Source organism: Poecilia reticulata, linkage group LG21 (assembly GCF_000633615.1).
Source record: "Poecilia reticulata strain Guanapo linkage group LG21, Guppy_female_1.0+MT, whole genome shotgun sequence".
Classification (NCBI taxonomy): Eukaryota; Metazoa; Chordata; class Actinopteri; order Cyprinodontiformes; family Poeciliidae; genus Poecilia; species Poecilia reticulata.
Window position 1 is genome coordinate 11357922 of NC_024351.1, and position 20739 is coordinate 11378660.

At 39.3% G+C, this 20739-nt stretch overlaps 1 protein-coding gene across 10 annotated transcripts in view; it reads right to left on the minus strand.

The window, feature by feature from the left end:
* gphnb (gephyrin b) overlaps positions 1–15764 on the minus strand; it is an 88678-nt gene extending 72914 nt beyond the window's left edge. For 6 of the 10 annotated variants that reach the window (XM_008397480.2, XM_008397476.2, XM_008397479.2 and 3 more), the window contains exon 1: positions 15611–15764. In XM_008397480.2, the coding sequence (XP_008395702.2) occupies positions 15611–15674 (64 nt within the window). In that variant the 5' untranslated portion in view covers positions 15675–15764. The remainder of the gene's footprint in view (positions 1–15610) is intronic. The other 4 variants (XM_008397481.2, XM_008397474.2, XM_008397475.2 and 1 more) reach the window with 3 other exon arrangements.
* Between the last annotated feature and the right edge of the window lie 4975 nt (positions 15765–20739).

A 20739-nucleotide genomic window follows, 5' to 3' on the forward strand; every position in this document is an offset into this window, starting at 1 on the left:
CCAAACGTCTGAATATAAAATCTCATTAGCATGATTAGTGTAATCATGCTAATGATTAGTAATCAACTGAAAAAAGAAATTCTCCAGCTGATTACCAAGAAATATATTGACTTGTAATGTTTTAATTTAAATTGTAAACAAACATATTTCAAATCCCATATTTTATTTTACTCCTTTTACATTGTTTTGTTACCTTTCGTGAGATAACACATCTCACTTCCCAGCAAAAAAGTCTACTTCTACAATTATTATCTTAAATTCAAAACTCCACAGGGTGTGAGTATTTACAGTAGAGTATTGGCCTGCTTAACTTGCTATAAATCTTAGGAATGTTGATTTCTGCAATAACTTTAGTACTTTTTTTATTCACTTGTTTATAAAATGTAGAGCTGGAAGAAAACTTTGCTACAGTGAAAATTTCAGTCAAGACAAAAAATGTTTTTGGACATAATTGTTTACACGACTAGCAGTGTATATTTGTGACATGAACTGATCGTATATCTGTTTTTGTATTTAATTCATTTCATCTGTACATGTTTGAATTTGGAAATGTCAGATTATAAACACCTGAAATTGAATTCAAGCGAGTCAAAAGTGCTCAGATTCATTTCATTGACCATTTTTGCTTAAATAAAAATAAGAGCTGAACGGGTTATTTAGCTGAACAGAGTTAATGTTAAAGAAACTCCCTGACTCACTGTTACCAGTGTTTACAGCCATGTGCTTGGATTGAAAAACCACCTGTCAGCTCTGTTGTAAGCTTGTAAATGATGCAAAAAGCAATAAATCTATCAAGTCATGATAGTCAAGCAGGTTGTCTTGAGTGTGTGTGCAGATTGCTTTGAAATGTGCGAGTGTGTGGGTGGGTGTCGATTAACATTTGATTCCCAGCTACCATAATCTAAAAGGGTTTTGTAGTAGAAACAGAAAAGGTGTGATGCTAAATAATAGAGAAGCAGAATGAGAGAGAAGACTGAGCAAATGCACAAATACACACACATTACCAGATTTGGCCATCAAGCACACCTTGTCAGAAAAAAGCTGGCCTCTTCTATTATTCACGTGCACATGGGCCTATAATACACTTCACTGTTTCTCCTGGTGAAATGGAGTGAGCTGACCAAAGAGAAACGGCAAAGGTATATATATAAAAAAAGGCAAGAGCGAGAGGTGAGGAGACCCGGACAAATATAGAGTGTGAGAAGAGGAGATATGGTCTAAAAGGAAAATGTAATACAAGTGGGAGAGTGACTGAGCCTGTGATGTTTATTTCTGAAGCTCTGAGCCTTATAACACTTGCCAAGCGTCAGATATCGTTGCCTTGCATCTGATTAACCACACTGCTAAATGAAAATACAATGTTTCAAAAAAAAAAAAAACACTTGTCAAACTGTGGGTGTGGCCTGGTCGTCTTCTAAAATTGTGGGATTTGAACAGAGGAGACCAACATTTATCTTTACTCCAACAAACACTTCAGGTGGATTTCAGCCTGAGCGCAAGAAAAATAATCTCATGACGTCCGGTAAGTAAGGTGGACGATCTGTGAGGCTGGGGGACTGGAAATAAAAACGGGCCATCGATATGTCAGGAGAATAACATCTAAACACAAATTACAACTTCTTGTCCAAAGACCTAAAGCCAACAGAAAGCATGTCAGGTCCGCAGAAGCAAGCATCTGCAAGCACTCTTGTGCAAAGAGAGACATGACCAAAGATCTTAATCTCTGTAAGCATGTTATGTATTATCCTGTTGCTATTGCTAAGTGGACTCTATTCTAAATGTTTTACACTTGCATTGGTAATGTCAAAACCATGAAACAAATCAGATGACGAAGGGACCCCGAAGCAAAACACATCAATCAGTGTATCACGCCTCAGCATGACTGGCCTTGTGGCCTCAGGAGTGGCTGAATCGTGGGGGAAGGAGGGAGTTTTGTTCAAGCGACAAGTCAACGGACATCCCAGAAGTCTGTCGAAGACGATGTGGAGGGGCAGTTTCCACAAGTGAGTGCCACAGTTTTCCAGTTTCACACCTTCACCTTTTTTTTTGGTCAACTGCAAAACATAATATGTATAATCTAGATTGTCAGAGGAAGTCTCAATGTGTGCAGTATTGCAATTGCGACTGCCTGCTGGTATGCAATATTTATTAGACCTTTTCATTTTAAGCATCACACATTCACACTCTGGGCGTTAGGAATATCGCTTGACTTTTGGATGGACCTTCACTGCCCTTGATGTTCACAACTTGCATACAAATTTTAAGGGCAGAGCTGCTGAGCTTACAGACAGTGGTGGGACCATTGTGGTAATGGAGAGGGAGACAGACGGAGAGAGAGAGAGATTAGTGAGAAAAGTATTTGACTAGTTATAATGAATCAAATATTAAAAATTTTGAAAATTGAACGTTTACGCAATATCAGTTTATTTTCATGATGGTGTATAGCGCTGTTTCATAAGCAATTTTGATTTGATTGTTATTGCATTTCCCAAGTCATCTCAAGCAATCTCCAGCATTACTGTAATTTCCTGAGTCTGTTTACCAATTCCAGGCAAAGGACAGTATTTATTTTATTTGATGACAATTTTTTTTAACAAATTCAATTAGCAAACACTAAAATTGCCAGATGCAAATATTTTTAACGGGGGACTGAAGAGGCAACCATGATTTTTGCGACTAAATATTAAAAATGACTTCATGTGTAAAAAAACTCATCAATGCAAGATAAAGATTAATTAAATAGTACTCCAGTAATACCTAAGCACTGGGCTACTTGAGATATTATCCCGATAACGCAACTCAATAGTAGGTTTTGCTACATTAATTCTGCCTGTTGGACCCAATGTCCCCAATATCCACCCCTCTTAAAAAAAATGTACCATCTGCCCAACTCAAAAATCTGATTAGCCAGAAATAATGTTCACTGAAATTACAGTATGTGCACTGACAAAGCATTTTTATATTAAAGAGAAGGCATCTAAGACCTTCTTTCTCAGGGTGAAAACATGCCAAATCTTATTCACAGATCATGCACAGCAGAAAAAGGCGCTAATTACATAAGACTTCAGGTATTGTTACGGTGTAACCAGTGGATTGCTGGTTCGAACCCCTGCTCTGTTTGTCTCAGTTGTCATGTTTTTGGGCAGGACGCTTCACCTGCGTCTTGCCTGCTGGTGGTGGTCAGAGGGGCCCGGTGGCAGCCTCATTCCCGTCAGACGGCCCAGGGCAGCTGTGGCTACCATGTAGCTTGCCATCATCAGCGTGTGAATGCGTGTGCACGAATGGGTGAGTGACTAAATGTGGTGTGAAGTGCTTGGGGTCCTCTGACTTGATAAAGCACTACACAAATACAGGCTATTTACCATTTAACTCAATCATGGAAACGACAGGACACCCTCCACTCCCCAACTATGCTTAAAAATCCTGTTTATTTAGGTATAATCAGAGGCAGCCCAGGACATCAGTCTGACTTACTGTGGTGCAAATCAAGCTGCAACTCTGATTACACAGAATTACGCTTGCCCAGTTTTTGCTTTTAAATAATTAAAGCTAATGTGGCAACCTTATGAACATTCAATTGCTTATTTATAAAAACAGAACTTTTCCACTTGCAGCGAGATTCAGACTAACAAGTCTGAATCTCGTTTGAGTAAGCATTACCTTGCACATCAGACAACTAAAATGGATATAAATCCAGTGCACGGAAACCACTTTTAAGTCAATAATCATTCCAGTAACGTAACTGGAATGCGAGCACTGCATTGCACAATATGTGCTTAGATCACAACAAGCAGAGCATTGAAAATTAGTTTGCACAATGAACTCAAACAGGCAAAAATGATAACTGATGTCAAAAAGGTTAATGTCTGGTGCTAATGATTGGCTGTATCTGGTTAGTAGCGTTAGCTCTCTTGTTCTGTAGATGTAGCTCTTTGTAACCCAGATGCAGACATGTGTTATATTTAATGATAGTAAAAATGTTAAAGGATGGATAAAATGGTATTTTAGTAAAGTGCAGACAATAAGTTCCTGGACGTGAATTGAAAATATTGCACTAAAGTGAACTGTGAGTTTAACCTAATCAATCTTCAGTGTCTTTGTTTTGTTGGTTTGTTTTGTTCCGTTTCATTTTTGTAAATTTTCTGTAAACTGTTTTAGAAATGTAACTCGTGTGTGTGGACCACTGTAAGAATAGTGGCAGCATTGCTGTGGCTAAATGTGGATGATAAATAAACTAAATTAAACCCACAGATTGTATTATTAGTGCTATGTTTAACCTAACTGACTTTGTGAAATGTGAGAAAGGTGTTTGTTTCAGAGCCCTGTTAGACAAAAGCCAAAAACAAAATAAAATTAAATGAAAATATAGGAAGACAGCATCCTGATGAATTTGTGGTGATTTGTCGTTTTTTTTGGTCTCATTTTTCTTTACTTGTGCATCTTCTTTTTTTCTATGTTGCTCTAATTAACACCTGAAGCCAGGATCCAGGAACTAGTGGACCTTTAGGGTGACTCATCAGTTAAAACCTCTACAGTATCTTTATCTCAGTCTCTATCATCATCACTCAATGGTTTCTCTTTTAACACAGGTTATCACAAGGGACCCGCCAGAAAGGAGGGAGAAATTATGTGTTGCCATTTAATAGTAAAGTCGGTTATTTGTCATTTAGCCAATTCATATCAAGATATTGCAATTTTAACCCCAGACAGGGTAATTTAACATCTTAAAGTCATCTTGAGTACATTTCTAAATTTACAGACCTTTATATTTCCACTTGTTTGTCGTATTATTCCAGCAAACATTCCCACACAGTCTTGGAAGAGCTCTCCAGCCAGCCCTGATAGACCTCCGTCACTGAAGATTCGACAAGAGCCTCCAGGAGACTCCTCTACTTGTCTGTCACATACCCTCTGCCTCTTGTTCAATCTCGCAACTACAACCAAAGTCCATTTAGAGTGCACAATGATCATTTCTATTAAAGCAGATAGAAAACGAGTGAAACACAGGGACAGAGATGGCATGTTAAAAAAAAGGAATGACTCCTTTTAGCCAAACACACATTTACCCACTTCACTTCCCAGCTAAACACTGAAAATAATTCCTTTGCAGTCAGGGGCTTAATTCACATTCTGTGTCCATGTCTCTGATCCCAGATTGTCTATTCTGGTCATGTGGTTCACATGCCTTACTGCTGTCCACTGTGACAGCTGTGAGTGAGTGTGTGTGTGTGTGTGTGTGTGTGTGTGCGTGTGTGTGTGTGAGTGCTTGATACAGAGAGGACAAAGGAATAAAGTTAAATTAAACGAGGGTCTGCTTGTGTTTTCATTACAGCACACGCCCCACCCAAAAGAAAAATAAATCCCCCTACAGCTGCAGGCGAACAAAAGTTTGTAAGGAAGATGGTCCATGATGAGCTGAAATACAACGCCTTCTGGAAATCTTTTACATTTTCTCACATATAACACCAAACACTATTTTATTCTAATTTGATATAAAAGAGCAGTTTAAGATAATTGTAGTCAAAAAATTATGAAGAGGAAGAAGCAAGATTTTGATAGTGGACACGTTGGACCATAAATTCTCAGCTGAATTTCAGTCTGGGCTTTGACTGGACCACTGTAATACACATATGCTTTAAAAATAAAACTACAATTCATTTGTAATACTGTAGTTAATGGGTGTCCTGCACCCTTCAACATGTTTTCTACCACTACTTACTGTCCTGTGTTTAGCTCAGTTCTTCCCCATAAATTTCAACCAGTGGCCGAATCCCTGCTGAACAGAAGCATCCCCTCAGCATGATGCTATCACCACCATGTTTTACCATAGTCTGCTTGTAAACCAAAAAGTTGCATTTTGGATTTGTCTGACTAGAGCACCCTCTCTACTGTCTACGGTGTTCCATAAGTGGAATAATCTTTTATGGCTTTCTTTCAACAATAACTTTATCATAAAGCTGTGAACAGATTCTCCCACCTGAGCTGTGGATCTATGCAGCTCCTCCAAAATTGCTATGGCTGTCTTTCTGACTCTCCCCATCACTTTTGGTTGATGGTGAGTTCTTGGTTTCAGTCTGGTTTGGATGTCAGACTAAAGAGTACCATGTGAGATGCTCAAAACTTAAAATACGGAAACATGAGAAATAAGCGAATGCCCAAGTTGTCATGTCTCTTTCCATTTTAGCGCCTCCGTTTCAAGCGTATCCCTCTCAAACTAGCATATTGCTGAGCAGATGCCCACCGATCATTACAAGACATCACCCAGTGGCGGCACAGCAAGGACTCCAACACACTTAGACACAGACAGTTGGGTCAAAGCAGGAAAACGAAGAGTAAAAATCAGGTTGGTGTATAGTCACACGCCCAGGGCTCACTGATTCTCATCCAAAAGCCATCACCAGTGAACCGAAAGGTAACATTTATATTCTGTTTCTTTTTCTTTTTTTAAGTTGTGATGTCAATTTGTCAGCATGTTACACATGTTACACAAATTCAAAAGTGTTAAATGTTTTGGTGTTAGTAGACTTCATGCAAAAGCAGAGTTAATTTTACTCTAATAGAGTCACATTCTGTTTATGTAACTCTGGGGTGTATATTATTAGTAGTTAAAATCCAGTGTTAAAACAAAGTGTTTCCATATCAAATCTAGAGTTGTTAAAATAGAATCAATAACTCTTTACTTCTTAACTCTGAACTCCACCAGCGGCTCTAACACTGAAGGAGTTAATTCACTGACTCCGCCCCAAATTCACAGATTCCCACCGAAGCAAAGTCATTTCAGGATTATTTACTTTCCACATGTCCGAGTTATTTACTGCGCTTGGTAAGTCATTTTTTTCTGAGATGGTTTATAACTATTATTTTGAGTTGAGCTCAACCTGTATGATAGACGTCACGTTCGCCACACGGCTCGGTGTTAGCATTTTTAGCTTAGCATGCCGAATGTTAGCGGAGTATACCTGTTGAAAAAAATCAGCAGGTGAAAATTCAATCAAATTCTTGGCTAAATTGAACAGATCTTTTTTTATGTTGAGAGCATTATTTCCGCTGTTGTCTTCTTATATACGTTTTGCAGCATGTTTTAATCCTTTTATTGCCTTTTTGTATATATTAGAACCAGTTTGGTTGCGGATGAATCGTCAGCCCCCTCCCGATCCCTCCATGGATTCTTCGAAGATTCAAGCTCCAAAAATGATTCTGTAAGTGTTAATATCTCTGAAACTCTACATTTCTGTAATGGAGGCTTGTTGTTAGAGTTGTAGTAAAAATGTATTCCTTCGCTCCACTTCTCATTGTTATGTTTTTTGTTTGTTATGATCCAGAGACCGACACTGGCTGTCCTACTCCCGAGACTGAAGACTGTCCGATGCAGTAGAGGAGCATGTTGGTGTCTCCGTCCAAACTTCACGAACAGCCCAACAACCTGAAGACAGTCTGCTAGTGAGTGGACATCTCTCTGGTGGAGTGCAGAGAGGAACTGACTCTTAACAGAAACATAAACTGGGTAAAAATTATGGATCTGATTATCAGGTTGGTCTGTTATGTACTGTAATATACAGTAATCTACCTGTTAAAAGAAAACGTGCTCTATCATATTACATGAACTGCTTGCTTTACTTTTTCCACCTTGTACTTTGAACAATGTCATGCATATTGTATTGAGAAAAAAAATTATTAAGCATACTGCATTTTGTATTGCACAGCTGACATGTCAGACCATTTCATAAGCAATATGTGAATGAAAGTGACGTGTGAAACATGCACATTATTCCATGTTGTAATATGTTTTGTAATTATGATGCACTTTTTTAAATAAATGTATTTGAGAAAATCATTGCCTCTTTATTAAATATTTATTTTCCAAAGAATTTTTAAAAGTTCAAAACAATAAAGTACCTATTTAATATTAAATACAAATAACTCTTATGAAGTTAAAAAAAATTACTCTGAGTTAATATTAAGATCTAACACTGAATTAGTGTTAGTGAGTGTTAAATAATTAACTCCAGCAGATTTGATATTTGACACTTTATTAGAGTTACGGTACTAACTCTCCAAAAAGAGTTAAATTAACACTTTTTGGTGTGGACACTTTAAGAGTGTTGAAATCAAATCTGACAGAGTTAATTTGGACCTGCTGGATTTGCTGTGTACATGTGTCTCTCAGAGTCAGCAAAGTAGAAAACGGGGACGGATAATGTTTTGTTGCTAATGCAAGCAGAGACACACCAGTGGCCATGAGGGAGTAAGTACGTACTTATTTTAATGTCTGCTTTGTAGTTTAGTGGTGTATTTTTGGCGTCCTCTGTGGAGATATAGGGAAAGTAGGCATTGTAACATAACAAATACACTGAGATTGAGGAGAAAATGTTTCATATATATATATATATATATATATATATATATACTTTTTTTTTTCTATGACGAGGTACTTAAAATACTGTCGAACACAGAACATGAATTCCTCCAGAAAACGGTATGTAATGTCATCTCTTAACTGGGAGGGTGTATATTTCCCACTAGGGCTGGGAAATATATGTCCTCATAATATCTCAGTATTAATAAAACTATTCTGCCTCTGCTGGTAACTTTATACGTCTTCCATCTTCGCACTGGCAAATATTTTACCGTCCAAGAAGGATTCGGGAGGGCAAGCTGATCCAAGATGATGCTGGGAGAAAGAAAGTGAACCCCCTATTGTAAACAACCAGTTCCCTAATTATGGGTAACTTAAAAGTGCCATCTAATTTAGGCATGTGGGCCTTTAAAGCAAAGCCAGAGCACTGTGGGGAAAAAAATAACCATGCAAGTGTGGCATGAATTTTTTTTTCTTTCCAGCAAATAATTGGAAAATCTCTCCAAAAATGGCCATAAAAGTTTTTACTGAGTTGCATTGTAGTTTAAAAAAAGTGTAAAACAAAAAAAAAGCTCAATTAATTTCAAAATGTAACTTTCAGTTTTTGTGATAGAAAAGTTTTTTTTTATTGTTCATCCCCCCCCACAGTTTAAGACGTCTAATTCATCTGACTTCTCATTTGTGTCGTATTTTCAGGTATGAAAGGAAAATAGGAACGAATCCCTTTAAGACCAACCTATAAGCCAAACATTTATTTTCCCACTAATTCCAGTGTAAGAGAATAAAGAGACTTTAAATACTTTAAAGGGAAGCCCAGTAAGTTGGCAGAAGTAATTTGCAGCAAAAGCTACAAATGAAATGATTGCTAACAGATGGTCCTTCCTTTTATTTAAGTGAGCCATTATTCTCGTACTCATTTACAGGATATAACAGCTTTTATATTTTACCATAAATCAGAAATATAGGATCGCCATGTTCACGTAAGACTTTGCGATGCAAAAGGTAAACACAGAAACAGAGCTGAAGTTTGGAAAAGGATATGATTGAAAAACACAACCACAAAGTGTAAAATGTCCAAGAATTTGGAGAATTTTGTCTGCATCCGTTTTAACTTCATTATTTGCACCTTTCACAAGTGAAAGAGGTTTCAGGATCAAGCAGCTGACATTGAGGAACTAATAGAGTAAACCGTCAAAACTTCCAATTCATCAAGACTAAAGAGAAACAAAAATGCATTCACATTCCTGTCGAAATATACATTTTTTTATTTTCCCTAATTTGGGATTTCTGGGGAGAAGCTTGATCTCACCCATAAATCCCATTGACACTGAAAGGTTATACACATCTTTACCTCCTACAGTACTTCCCATTATTCCTATCATTAATAATTTGGTCCCTCAAGCGAGTTTTAGGTCTGCCCTGGGGTCTCCTTCCAACATGTTCAGAACATTTCCCAAAGGACGCATCCAGGGGGGCATCCTAACCTCAAAGGACTCTTTTAGCTGGCTTTGGTTATACTGGGACAGGAAGAGTGTCCGGATTCAAGATTCTCTGCTTAGCAATCCAACTTCTAGCTTCTCCTGTCGGCTTCTTCCGTACACGTGCATTTTTAGTCATCTCAACACAAATCAAGGTGTTAAATGATATGAAAAATTAACCTGCAACAGAACACTCACGCGTGTAGTTTCACATACGAGTTTGCGAGCCCATCTGTAAACAGACATACTTTGACACCTTTCCATTTCACATAATAGAAAGTGATGTTATAAACGCTATTGTATTTCTACATTTTATATGAAAACCGTGTAAAGTGGCAACATATTAGGGGACGCGTGACTGCAAACAGGGAGGGACCGAATGCAGCTATTTTGGGAAGACTTGATGCCACAACTGTATGTCCTCATGACCGACGTATATGTTTGGGAAAACCACCTGCACATTCTGTGTCTCAGTTGTTGCAAATAAGGGAGATGCATAAAAAAATAGAAAAAGAGAGAGAGAGAGAGAGAAGAGAAAATGATCTGAACTGTTTGTCGCATGATCTAGTTTCCCTGTCCTCTTCAGAAGTTGGCTGGCGAGAGGATATCTGAGTCTCTTTGAGGAAAGCCTAAAGCTAACCCACACACACACACACACACTCAGCATTCGGCATCAAATGGTCAGTGAGTTACACCACACATTCAAGAGCAAACATAGCTGTGCATGGAGTGCTGCTGTTTAATTTTGCCATATGGCTTCATCCTGGAACTTATGCAGACTTAAATCAGTTGCATGCTTTTTGATAAGCTATTAAAGACATGTATTACATTACATGTATCTGTAATGCATTGCAAAAGTATTAGATACCTTTTAAACTTTTCGAATGATGATAATTACTTCCAATGTAATTATATTATGTTGGGATTTGATTATTAACATATAAAAAAAAAACCTCTTAAGAGCATATTAAGCTTAGTGAAGTAAAGAAAAAAAATCTGTCGAGAACGTAGATCAGTTTCAAAGTCGTGGCTCAGTTTGTGTTTTGTATGCTTTGATGGAAAGAAACTAATCATTTTTGTTTACTTTATTCAGCAGTGAACAAAGAATTAGTTTGATTATATCATCTTCAAAGAGTGGCTAGTATAAAACTAAAGTGGAGATTTTTATTTATTTTTATTTTATTTTAAGTTCATCAAATATAAGCAGTGATGGCCAAATCCACGGATCATTTTCAGGGAATTTTCAAATAACACTATGCTATTTGAGAATACAAAATATCTATATCGTTTGGGAGTTGTTATAATACAACGTATGAGTAGTCAATATCCGCTCTTTAAATGCTCAGTTATCCTCTCTCTTCTCAGGGAATGCCATCAACATGTCTGCTACCATGCAGCATTTTAGGCCCGTTGAGTGATACGACACGCAGCAGGATGTGGAACTTAGCAATTTTTTCTTCAATACCAGCGGTGTTTATATTCAACTAAAGTTGCTTCTGGTGAGTAATTAAGTTAAGTGTTGAAAAAAGCTGACAAACCTTTGGTTCAGAGCTTCTGTGTTTTACTCAACCCTCACTTTAGCTGAATAAGGAACCTTAATGTTCCTCATAAAAAGATTTTCTAAGGAACAATCTGGTATTGCTTTCTGAAGTGGACTCGGTTCTGCACAAAAATGGTGGACCTGTTTAGCTTAAGCAATGCTGTATTCGATCAGTACCAATCATTTCCGGTATATATTGTGTTTAGTGTCGCTCATAGAAGATGTGCATTTGTGGAACTCATGCATCAAGTCTTAGACAAAAAGGAAAAAAAAAAAACAACAAAAAAAAAACATGCATTTTACAAACAAGGTAAAATAAGAGAATTTTTGTTTGTGCCCATCGCCGACACATTCAAAACGTAAAATTGTCACATTAAAATAAATTTAACATCACTGCAAGTGCAAAACAATTTTCACCATAAGTTGCAATATTTTGCAGCAACGCAATCTGGAGCCCATAAAGAATTTTTCAAGAACTGTATCTAAAAATTAATATTCATAACTCAGCGACACTGTTGGCTGAATCCTCAGACTGCGTAGGAACACAGAGAGATATACACAACATTCAAAAACACACAAGGATTTAAATACACTTCCTAACATGTGGAGCACAGCGTGAGAAGCCTCCATCGCCTCTACAAGCGAAGATTTATATGACATCTCTGACAAGTGACAGCATGTTCACCCCCAATTATCCCACCTCACGTTTCCCCCTCTCCTTTCCCTGATTAATAAGCCCCGCCTCTTCTCCAGGCAAGCCACAAAACGCATGCACACGTTAAATCCAGCTCCTTCCCACAGTGTAAAGGTCTTAACACACCTGTCTGTCTCCTGTCTAAATGGATGTGGAGCTAAGCGATGGAGGAAGGTGAGCCAAGGTCGCCGTCTCACCTTTGACCCCAGAGAGACGGATGATTGATCCAATCCTCTGAAGTTCATAAACATTCTGCTCACACAAACTCCCTTAATCGTAAAGTGACACCACAGAAGGCTGAGCTTTGCTGCAATAACCAAATCGTCTTATCAGAATTGTCATCGTTCAGTTTCTCATGGCAAAGGTCAGATAAAGTGCGCGCTGTGCACAGTTTTCCCCGAGTTTATTCCATTGCTCCTTTGAAGCCGTTTCCCTGCCAATGCAAGCCCTCCTTCTCTTGCACATAGATATACATCAAAAAGACAAATAAGCTTGTCAGTCGCGTCTCTACGCATCTTCAACGTCGGCATATGCATGCAGGAATTGTCAACACCGCACAGTGAGATCAAGCTGGCAATCTGTCACAACGCAGGGGATACAGTTGAGGATTCCAAGTGACTGATGACACATGGAGACATTAACCCTCTCTGATGTGGTGGTGGGCCCCAATAGAAATGACGGGACATGACACCAATATATTCTGACCCTCTAGATTCCCAATCATGCAGGTTTTGTTAGTGCTAACTGAGCGTTAGCGTAGAAAAAGCGATTTGAAAATATTACAACGTAAAAAAAATAATTAAAACTCAATATCCATGTAATTTTAAATATCGCTGAAGACCCGTTTTTGAAGGCAGCACTTTGCAGTATTTTAAAAGAATAAATAGCAATTTTAATATTATTTAGTGCAACATCAATAAATGGTCAACATTCAGCCATGACTTAAATATGACATTAATTCAGTTCATAAGTTGGGAATACAGCTTTCTTAATAAAGTAAACAATGATATGGAAAAGTATTAAACAAGCTCTGCTTAACTTATGTTTCTGTATATTTTGCTTCATATTTGTCATCGGTGATCAAAAGGAGCCAGTGGGTTGGGTTGCAGGTTCTAACAAGTTTCCGGTCAACTTTCCTTAAATTTTGGATTCATTTTGTTTGTAAATGTTGAAATGTGCAGTAACTGCAACACGTTTTATTTTTTTCCATTGTGTTATGTCAGATTCTTTTCATTTACTGCTGAACAGACAAGTGATGTTCATTTCGCCCATTTCACACATTTGTAAATTTGGGCATTCAATATTAGTAACAAGTAGCTAATATTTAAATAGATGGGCCCGGTTTAATATACTATACATACTAGACAGCGTCAGGGTGGTGATGGTGATTTTGTGTTGGCCACAGAGAACAAGCTGAGCTCTGGTGGGCCTCCCAGGTGGGATAGTAACGTGCCATCCCCAGTGGGCTGCTGCCTGCCTGCCTGCCTGCCCTGCCTTGGTAGAGGGGTCTCTCCTCCTTGGTCCAGAGTGGTCTTTGCATCACTCTGTGGCTCTTTGGGCAGGGGGCTGCTGCTCCTGTGCTTCCCTGAAACTGCCTGCCTGGCAACAATAACCATTCCACATTCAAAGTCACTTTAATAACATTTTTTCTTAATTTGGCAGCTTCATTTGAACTTGAGCAAGTCGTCTCCACAATGTATGTATTCCATGTAATCGACTGAGTCGCCTTGTGCACAAACATGCCAAACGACTAAATGGGATGGTGAGTGTAGTTTAACAACTCTACAATAGTCTGTCAGATCTGAGTCTTTTTGACTTCAACTTAATTGTAGAAGTTAATTTAAAAAAAAAAAAAAAAAGACTAAATGCAGATCAAATTCACCATTCTATCTTGAAGTGAAAATACAGCACAATTTTGTCAGATAAAAACAATATCCTTTAACATAAAATTAAAACTGAGTATTTGGAAAAGTGAAAAGTTGGCCCCCCCAGAGGAAGTTCTGCCCAGGTTCTCATAAAACTTTGTGCCGGCTCTGAGTGCCGCACTGATTTGTGAGCGGCGCTGGATTTCAGCACCGCGGACAGCTCCCTCCTTCCAACGCGGCATAGAGGAAAGGAGGGGGGTGAGGAAGGAGACGAGTGGCTGTAGTGTTGACGGTAGTGGGGGTTTCCCTGGCAGATTTTAGTAGAGGGTCTTACACAGTGATTCCTACCACCTCCGCCTCCTCCTTTTGCGGATTTCCATATGGAGGGAATAGCCTACCGTATCCGTGTGTATGTGTGGAGGAGCAGAGATGGGGGGGGGGGGGTGATCCGTGCGTGGCTTTCATGCAATATTGATCGACCCTGCCTCACACAGGATGGACAGAGAGGAAAGAAGCCGAGAGGAGAGGGAGGAGGGGAGGGAGAGGAGCGTATTTCTTTGGACAGCATTTATCATGTATCCACCCAAGCACCACCATCACCTCCACCAAACTCCTCCCTCCTTACATTCCCCGCAAAATCGGTTTGATTTACTCGCCGATCATGACCGCAACCGCTGGATTCGCCTGATTGACGCTCACGAGCATGACAAAGCAACACACACACACACACACACACACACACACACACACACACACACACACACACACACACACACACACACGCGCACGCACGCACGCACGCACGCACGCACGCACGCACGCAGATGTAAAGAATGGGAGACATGAAGGCCGGCGGCGACCAGCTCCAACACCATCCGCATAACGCTTCCAACATCGGAGACACGCCGTAAACTCGTTGGATGAAATAAGCATGCCAGGATTTACTGGCGTGCGGAACCTCATCGCGGCAAAGTTCTCCTTATTCACACAACATATGCAACATCCGATGTCTGTATGCAATTTTTTTAAAGAAAGATTTTCCTCCAAACATCACGTCCTGCTCTTTAAAAAAAAAAGAAAAAAAAAAAAAAAAAAAGAAGGCCAAGGATGCGCTCATCATTTACCTAAAGCGACTGTCGTGAGCAACACTTCAAAAAAATCGCTGTGGTCAGTTGAATGTCAATAACACAAATTCGAGCATCTTTATCAGTGATCCAACAACAAACCGTGAGCTGTAATATTTTTTTCTAGCTCTGACAAGCTGATAGAGACATGAATTATTCAGTACACATAAACTGTGCGCCTTTTCCCCAAGCAGAGGGGATGGGGAGGGTAGGGGGGGGGAAGCACGGCTGGAAAAGACATTTACAGTGCAAAACGCACGTCTACCGATTTAAATGCATGGATGTCATGTATACAGGAAATATGAGAGGGAAGGGAAACAATCCAGGCTGTAAGCCTGCGTCGCCTCCAAGAGGATGCAAAAAACACACACAAAAAAAAAAAAAAAACAGCGAGAGACGGAGACGCCGCCGCCGCGCAAAGTAGGGAGAGGAAGAAAAAAAAAAAAAAGATCAGCAGACATCTGTAAAGATCAAGACAGACAGCCGGCGTAAAATCAACCCAACGAAAGATGAGAGCGATGTGAAGGAACAGATTGGCGGCTGTGCCGTTTACCTGTCAGGACTCCGACCCGGATTTGGTGGTCGTGGTTCGTTAAAATCATCCCGTCTGACGCCATGTTCAGCAGCGCTGTCGCCCGCACCGAGAACTCACGGCAGGGCCCAGAGCCGATCTCATCGAACTCGGAAGAGTCGAGGGGAGGGGAGGATGAGGAGGGAGAGGAGGAAGAGGAGGAGGAGAGAGGGCTGGAATACAGCAAAAAAAAAAAAAAAAAAAAAAAAATCAGCCAGACGCGATGAGTAGAGAGCCGAGTGATCATTGGGACGCCAACAGAGAAGCAGGGCTGGATGCTGGGGCGGTTTAAAACCGCCCGCATCACTCAGCCATCATAGTAGTCTGTAGTTTTGATTCATTCTCATACCGACCACTCTTGCTTAAATTATTCCAGATTTTGTCACAGAAAAACGCTAAACCTCAACGTATTCTATTGGAATTTTACATGTGGTGCATGATTTCGAAGAAGCAAAACGTGTTTTGAAATTTACTCTGACATCCGTAAACAACCATTTTCCTTCAGAAGGGATCCAATATTTAGATATTGTCCACCTGTGCGCAGCTGCATCTCTGTGTGAAGGCAGTTGTTGTTTGAAGCCCTCGGAGGCTTGCAGGAGAATATTAGAAAAATAATCAGCATCATAACGACCTAGTAAGACGGCGGACAGGTCAGGGAAGAAGCCATGGAACGTTTTAAAGCATTTATGAGCCACTGTTCAGTCCTACAGTGTACGGAACTACAAACCTACCAAGACATGGCTGTCAACAAAGCAATCAAAATGCAATTCTACATTAGCTTCAGAGATCCACAGTTCTGTGCTCTATCTACACAACCAGTAATATTTACTGTACACTATAGAATTCTGCCTTTTACTGTATAGAAGAGTGGGAAAGAAATCAGCCCGTTGTGGGAAGAAAGTTATAAAAATCAAGTTTTGAAGTTTGTTACAAGCCAGGCAGGTGACGAAGCATGTGGAGGAAGAGCGTCTAATCACATGCCAAACATTTCGTGCGGCAGTAAAACAGGAATTGCACATTACCCAGAACAAACTAACTATCTTATTGTAAAATTATGAATGTGGAATCATGCTGTAGTTATGGGGGGTGGAAGAAAAAGATTTATTCTACGGGTTCCCGAAGCTAAATGAATCAGTTTAGCTTAAGAACCCAAAGACACAGTCATAACCTCCTCACCCAATAGCTTTCTCCTCAACAACCATTTTCTCCATTATAAAACAAATGGAACTGCTCTTTTTTTTTTCTTTTTTCTTTTTTTTCAATGCAGAAGCATTACTTCGGTCTGACCCGTAAAAATGCAAGTGTGCATCCCTGGGCTAAACAAGCATCAAGGTGCTATTTATAGACTCCCTGCATGCTTCCATGGTGTATAATTTCTCTTGTTTATTTTCATGGAGAACGGGTCCATCCTCCAGCATCTGCTGGGAATCAATCAGTATGCATAATTCATTAAGCGAGGAACGCAGGCTCTGATAGAAACAGAGGAATAATGCTCAGAAATGAAAGAACTCCAAAAAAGATCACCTCGGTAATGTAATCTTGCAACATGACAGCGACAAATGGCACATTTTCTACCCTCTATGTACAAATAAGATACATTTTTCAAAAATATATCCTTTCCAAAGACACAAAAGAGACAATCCAGGCTTTTATAAAGACTTAATTTCAAATAGCTTCTCTTTTTTTTTCTTGCTACACATGGTTTAATAGTCAACATTCTTATGCTTATATAAATGTACGTGTTTCTGCTACAAACAAAATACGTATATCTTCAAAGATTAACCAAGAACTTATTTAAACGTGGGGTTTTACAGGATTAAACAGTTAAAAAAAAAAAAATCTAAAATATTACATTAATTACAACCTCGTGTTCCAATTTCAAACAGTAATCCGTTTTCACAAGGGCAAATTGTGTTAATGCATTGCTTGACACTTGCCTGGGACCGGCAGAGATAACTTAAAGGAATTAATGACTAACTTATGGGAAATGTTCCACATATTACAGCTGCACTTACTTGAAGAAAATTGCTCCATCATATCTTAGACCCTGCGGAGGAACAAACATGATTTTTGCCTCTGAGGTACTTTGATTTTATTTAGACAAATTAGTTTTGTCTCTTATAACAATGTTGTGTTTGGAAGTTTATAAATAATATGAATATTATGGTGCTACAGTGGAAAAAAGAAACAGATTTTCTCTCTAGTGCTAATAAAGTAAATCAAGAATTTGGTATGGTACAGTTTTCCAAATGTTCTTGCATTCAAACCAAAGATTTTAAAAGATTTTGTATGATTGGCTAATATAAAGTAGCTAATCATTTTACAGCGGGTTTATTTGCAAGCCTTCTTTGCAAATGAAAATCTAAAAAATGGGATCATGCATCCTTATTGAGCCCTCTCTACTCTGATACCTTTAAATACAAGCCAGTGTAACAAAACTGCCTTCAGAAGTCGCTGAATTAGTAGCAATACTTCAAGCTTTCAACATCTTAAAGAGCTCGTTTCAAGCTCGTTGGTTTTTTTATTATTATTTTTCAGTTTTAGGGAAGCTTGTCTGGGTTGTTGGAGCTAAATCCCAATACGACTCCAGTAAAACCCATTTACTTTGCTGATCTTTCATCTTGATTTTAAAAATCTGTCATCTTGTCCATAGCTAAAACACAAACATTAAACAAAAACATTCTAACACGGAGAATTAGGATTCCCGGAGGACTTCTTTTGATATTTACCTCTGCAGTGCCAGTGGAGGTGCAGATACTTCTTCAGACAGTCACAAACAAACACGCAGGCCACTTCATGGTCCAGAGGCTTCCATCAAAACTGGAAAATCCCCCGTTGGTTTCAAGCTTGAGAGCAGAGAAGAGAAAGTTAAGACGTGTAGGAGGAGACGGGAAGCCACTGGGTTGGCAGACACCAGGAAAACCATGTTTATGTTGCGTGAGAGTGAATTTGCTTGTGCATGCGAGTATTTTGTGAAGATGGCGTAATCGCTTAATCCTCAGTAGAGCTGCACACTGGTCTCAGATGGGTTGATAACGTAGCCAGGGACTATCAGTCATAAGACCCCACCACTGTGCCCATGCCAGTGTTGAGGAGAGCCTCAGCAGAAAGAAGAAGTTGTTAACGTAAACGGTCCTGTAGTTCATGGTGAGCTCAGACAGGGAAGTCCCTTACTGCCAGATGAAGGACCGGGGGGGAGAGAGTGGTGCTGGTTGGGTTCATATTATGTAATGTCAGATCTGCTTATGCTACACTTTCAGGCAGGTGAGCAGTCTGGCGTGAGAACAGTGGGTTTCTGTTTTTTTTTTTTTCCTTTTCTTTACACATGCAGTCCCTTGCAAAATTATTTATATCCCATGAGTCTTTTTTCACACTTTTTTCACACTTTTTTCCAAGTTACAGCCACAAACCACAATGCGTTTTATAAGGGTTTTTCTGACTGATCAACACAAAAAGCACATAACTGAGAGAGGTAATAAAAATGCTTTGCTTTTTTTTTTTTTAAATGAATAAAGTTCAGAAAAGAGAGTCTATAAACAGAGTCTACCTTTGTGTAATTTGACCATTGCATAAATACAAGCTGTTGTGGAGAAGACATTTAAAAAAGTTACACTTTTGTTCTATTCATCTAAGTCATCGGCGTAGATGTCTGGAAAATAATTGTTGAAGATTGTACTCAAGTCGGATGTGATTAACAAGTAAACGTTTTGCCCAAATTCAGAGCATAAAGTGAAGCAGGTCATTTAAACTGGACTTTCCCTGAACACCATCCCCACTGTGAAGCATGGCGGTGGCAGAATCATGCTACGGGGAGTCGTAACACTAAACAGCCAGAAATCTGTGGTAGGACTGGAGCTTTGCTATGTGAACATTGCAAAGAATAATGGACAAAAAAAAAGAAAAAAGAAAAAAAAAACATCTGTCTTTAGATGAGTAATGTTTGACACGTACCCTGAAAGACGGTGGGTGAATGTTTGGGCGTGAATACAATTGCACACCGTCCTTCTTGAAAGGGAGGTGTAGGAAAGCAAAGTGATTTTTTTTTTCCCCCTCTTCCACTTCACAGTTCTGAGCCGCCTCATGCTGGTCTATTATATAAAATGCAAATAACATTCAGTGACGGTTGTAGTTAGAACCTAATAAAAATGCAAAGACGTTGTAGGTGTATGTACTTTTGCAAGGTAATATGCCATATTTTCAGATACCGTGTTATTCTTTATGCTACTGAAGATGATTTTTGAAATGGCCAGACAAAAGTATTTCAATAAATCTTGATGTAAACAATAAAAAAAAACAACAAAAAAACTAAACACGGAGCCACTTGACCCTAAAACTCTTCAATACTGATCCAGAGCCTGCTCCAGCCGCTCAACTGAAAAGTTTAAAGTTGTTTAACGCATGATAAAACATCCAGCTTTTAATTTGAAAGAGTTCCGCAAAGTTAAACACATTTTACGATACCTGATCGTCTCATGCAGAAGACATCTTTCTGAACATCAAATTGCACTTTATGTGCATCTGATTGGCCTACAGCATATTAGCTCTGTAAAAGGGAGTTGAGGCGTTTCTGTCATTTTACAAGGTAGAGGGTAGTTTTTTGGGGCTCATGCCGTTACTCCTGTATCCAGTCACAGCCTGTCTTGGAAACGCGCCCTGCAGTGGTTACTGAAATATCTCCCAAAGAAAAACACCAAGATAGTCAAACTTACCTTCGGGCTTGTTCAGTGTTATCCCTTGATGTTTTTTTCTTTCTTTCTTTCTAGAATACCTGTCTAAATCTGGCCCTAGCTGAAGAGGTAATGTCAGCCAGGAAGACAGAAAAAAAAAACAATTATCCATCTGTGAATGAGCTGCACAGAGTTAATTAAGGACTACTGGAGACAAAGTCCTTTCTTTAGAGGCAGTAATTTGGCAACAACATGACATGGAGGTTGGTACGGGTCTAAGGCATGCTGGAGCACACATACGCTCATCTGAGGAAACAGATAAATGGAGGAAGAGGGAGAAGTAGAGGGGGAAAAGAAAAAGAATGCATATGAGAATTAGGCAGCTTTCTTATGAGTGCAGAATCTCCGCCGACTCCCGCCACCACCACCGCAGCAGCAGCAGCA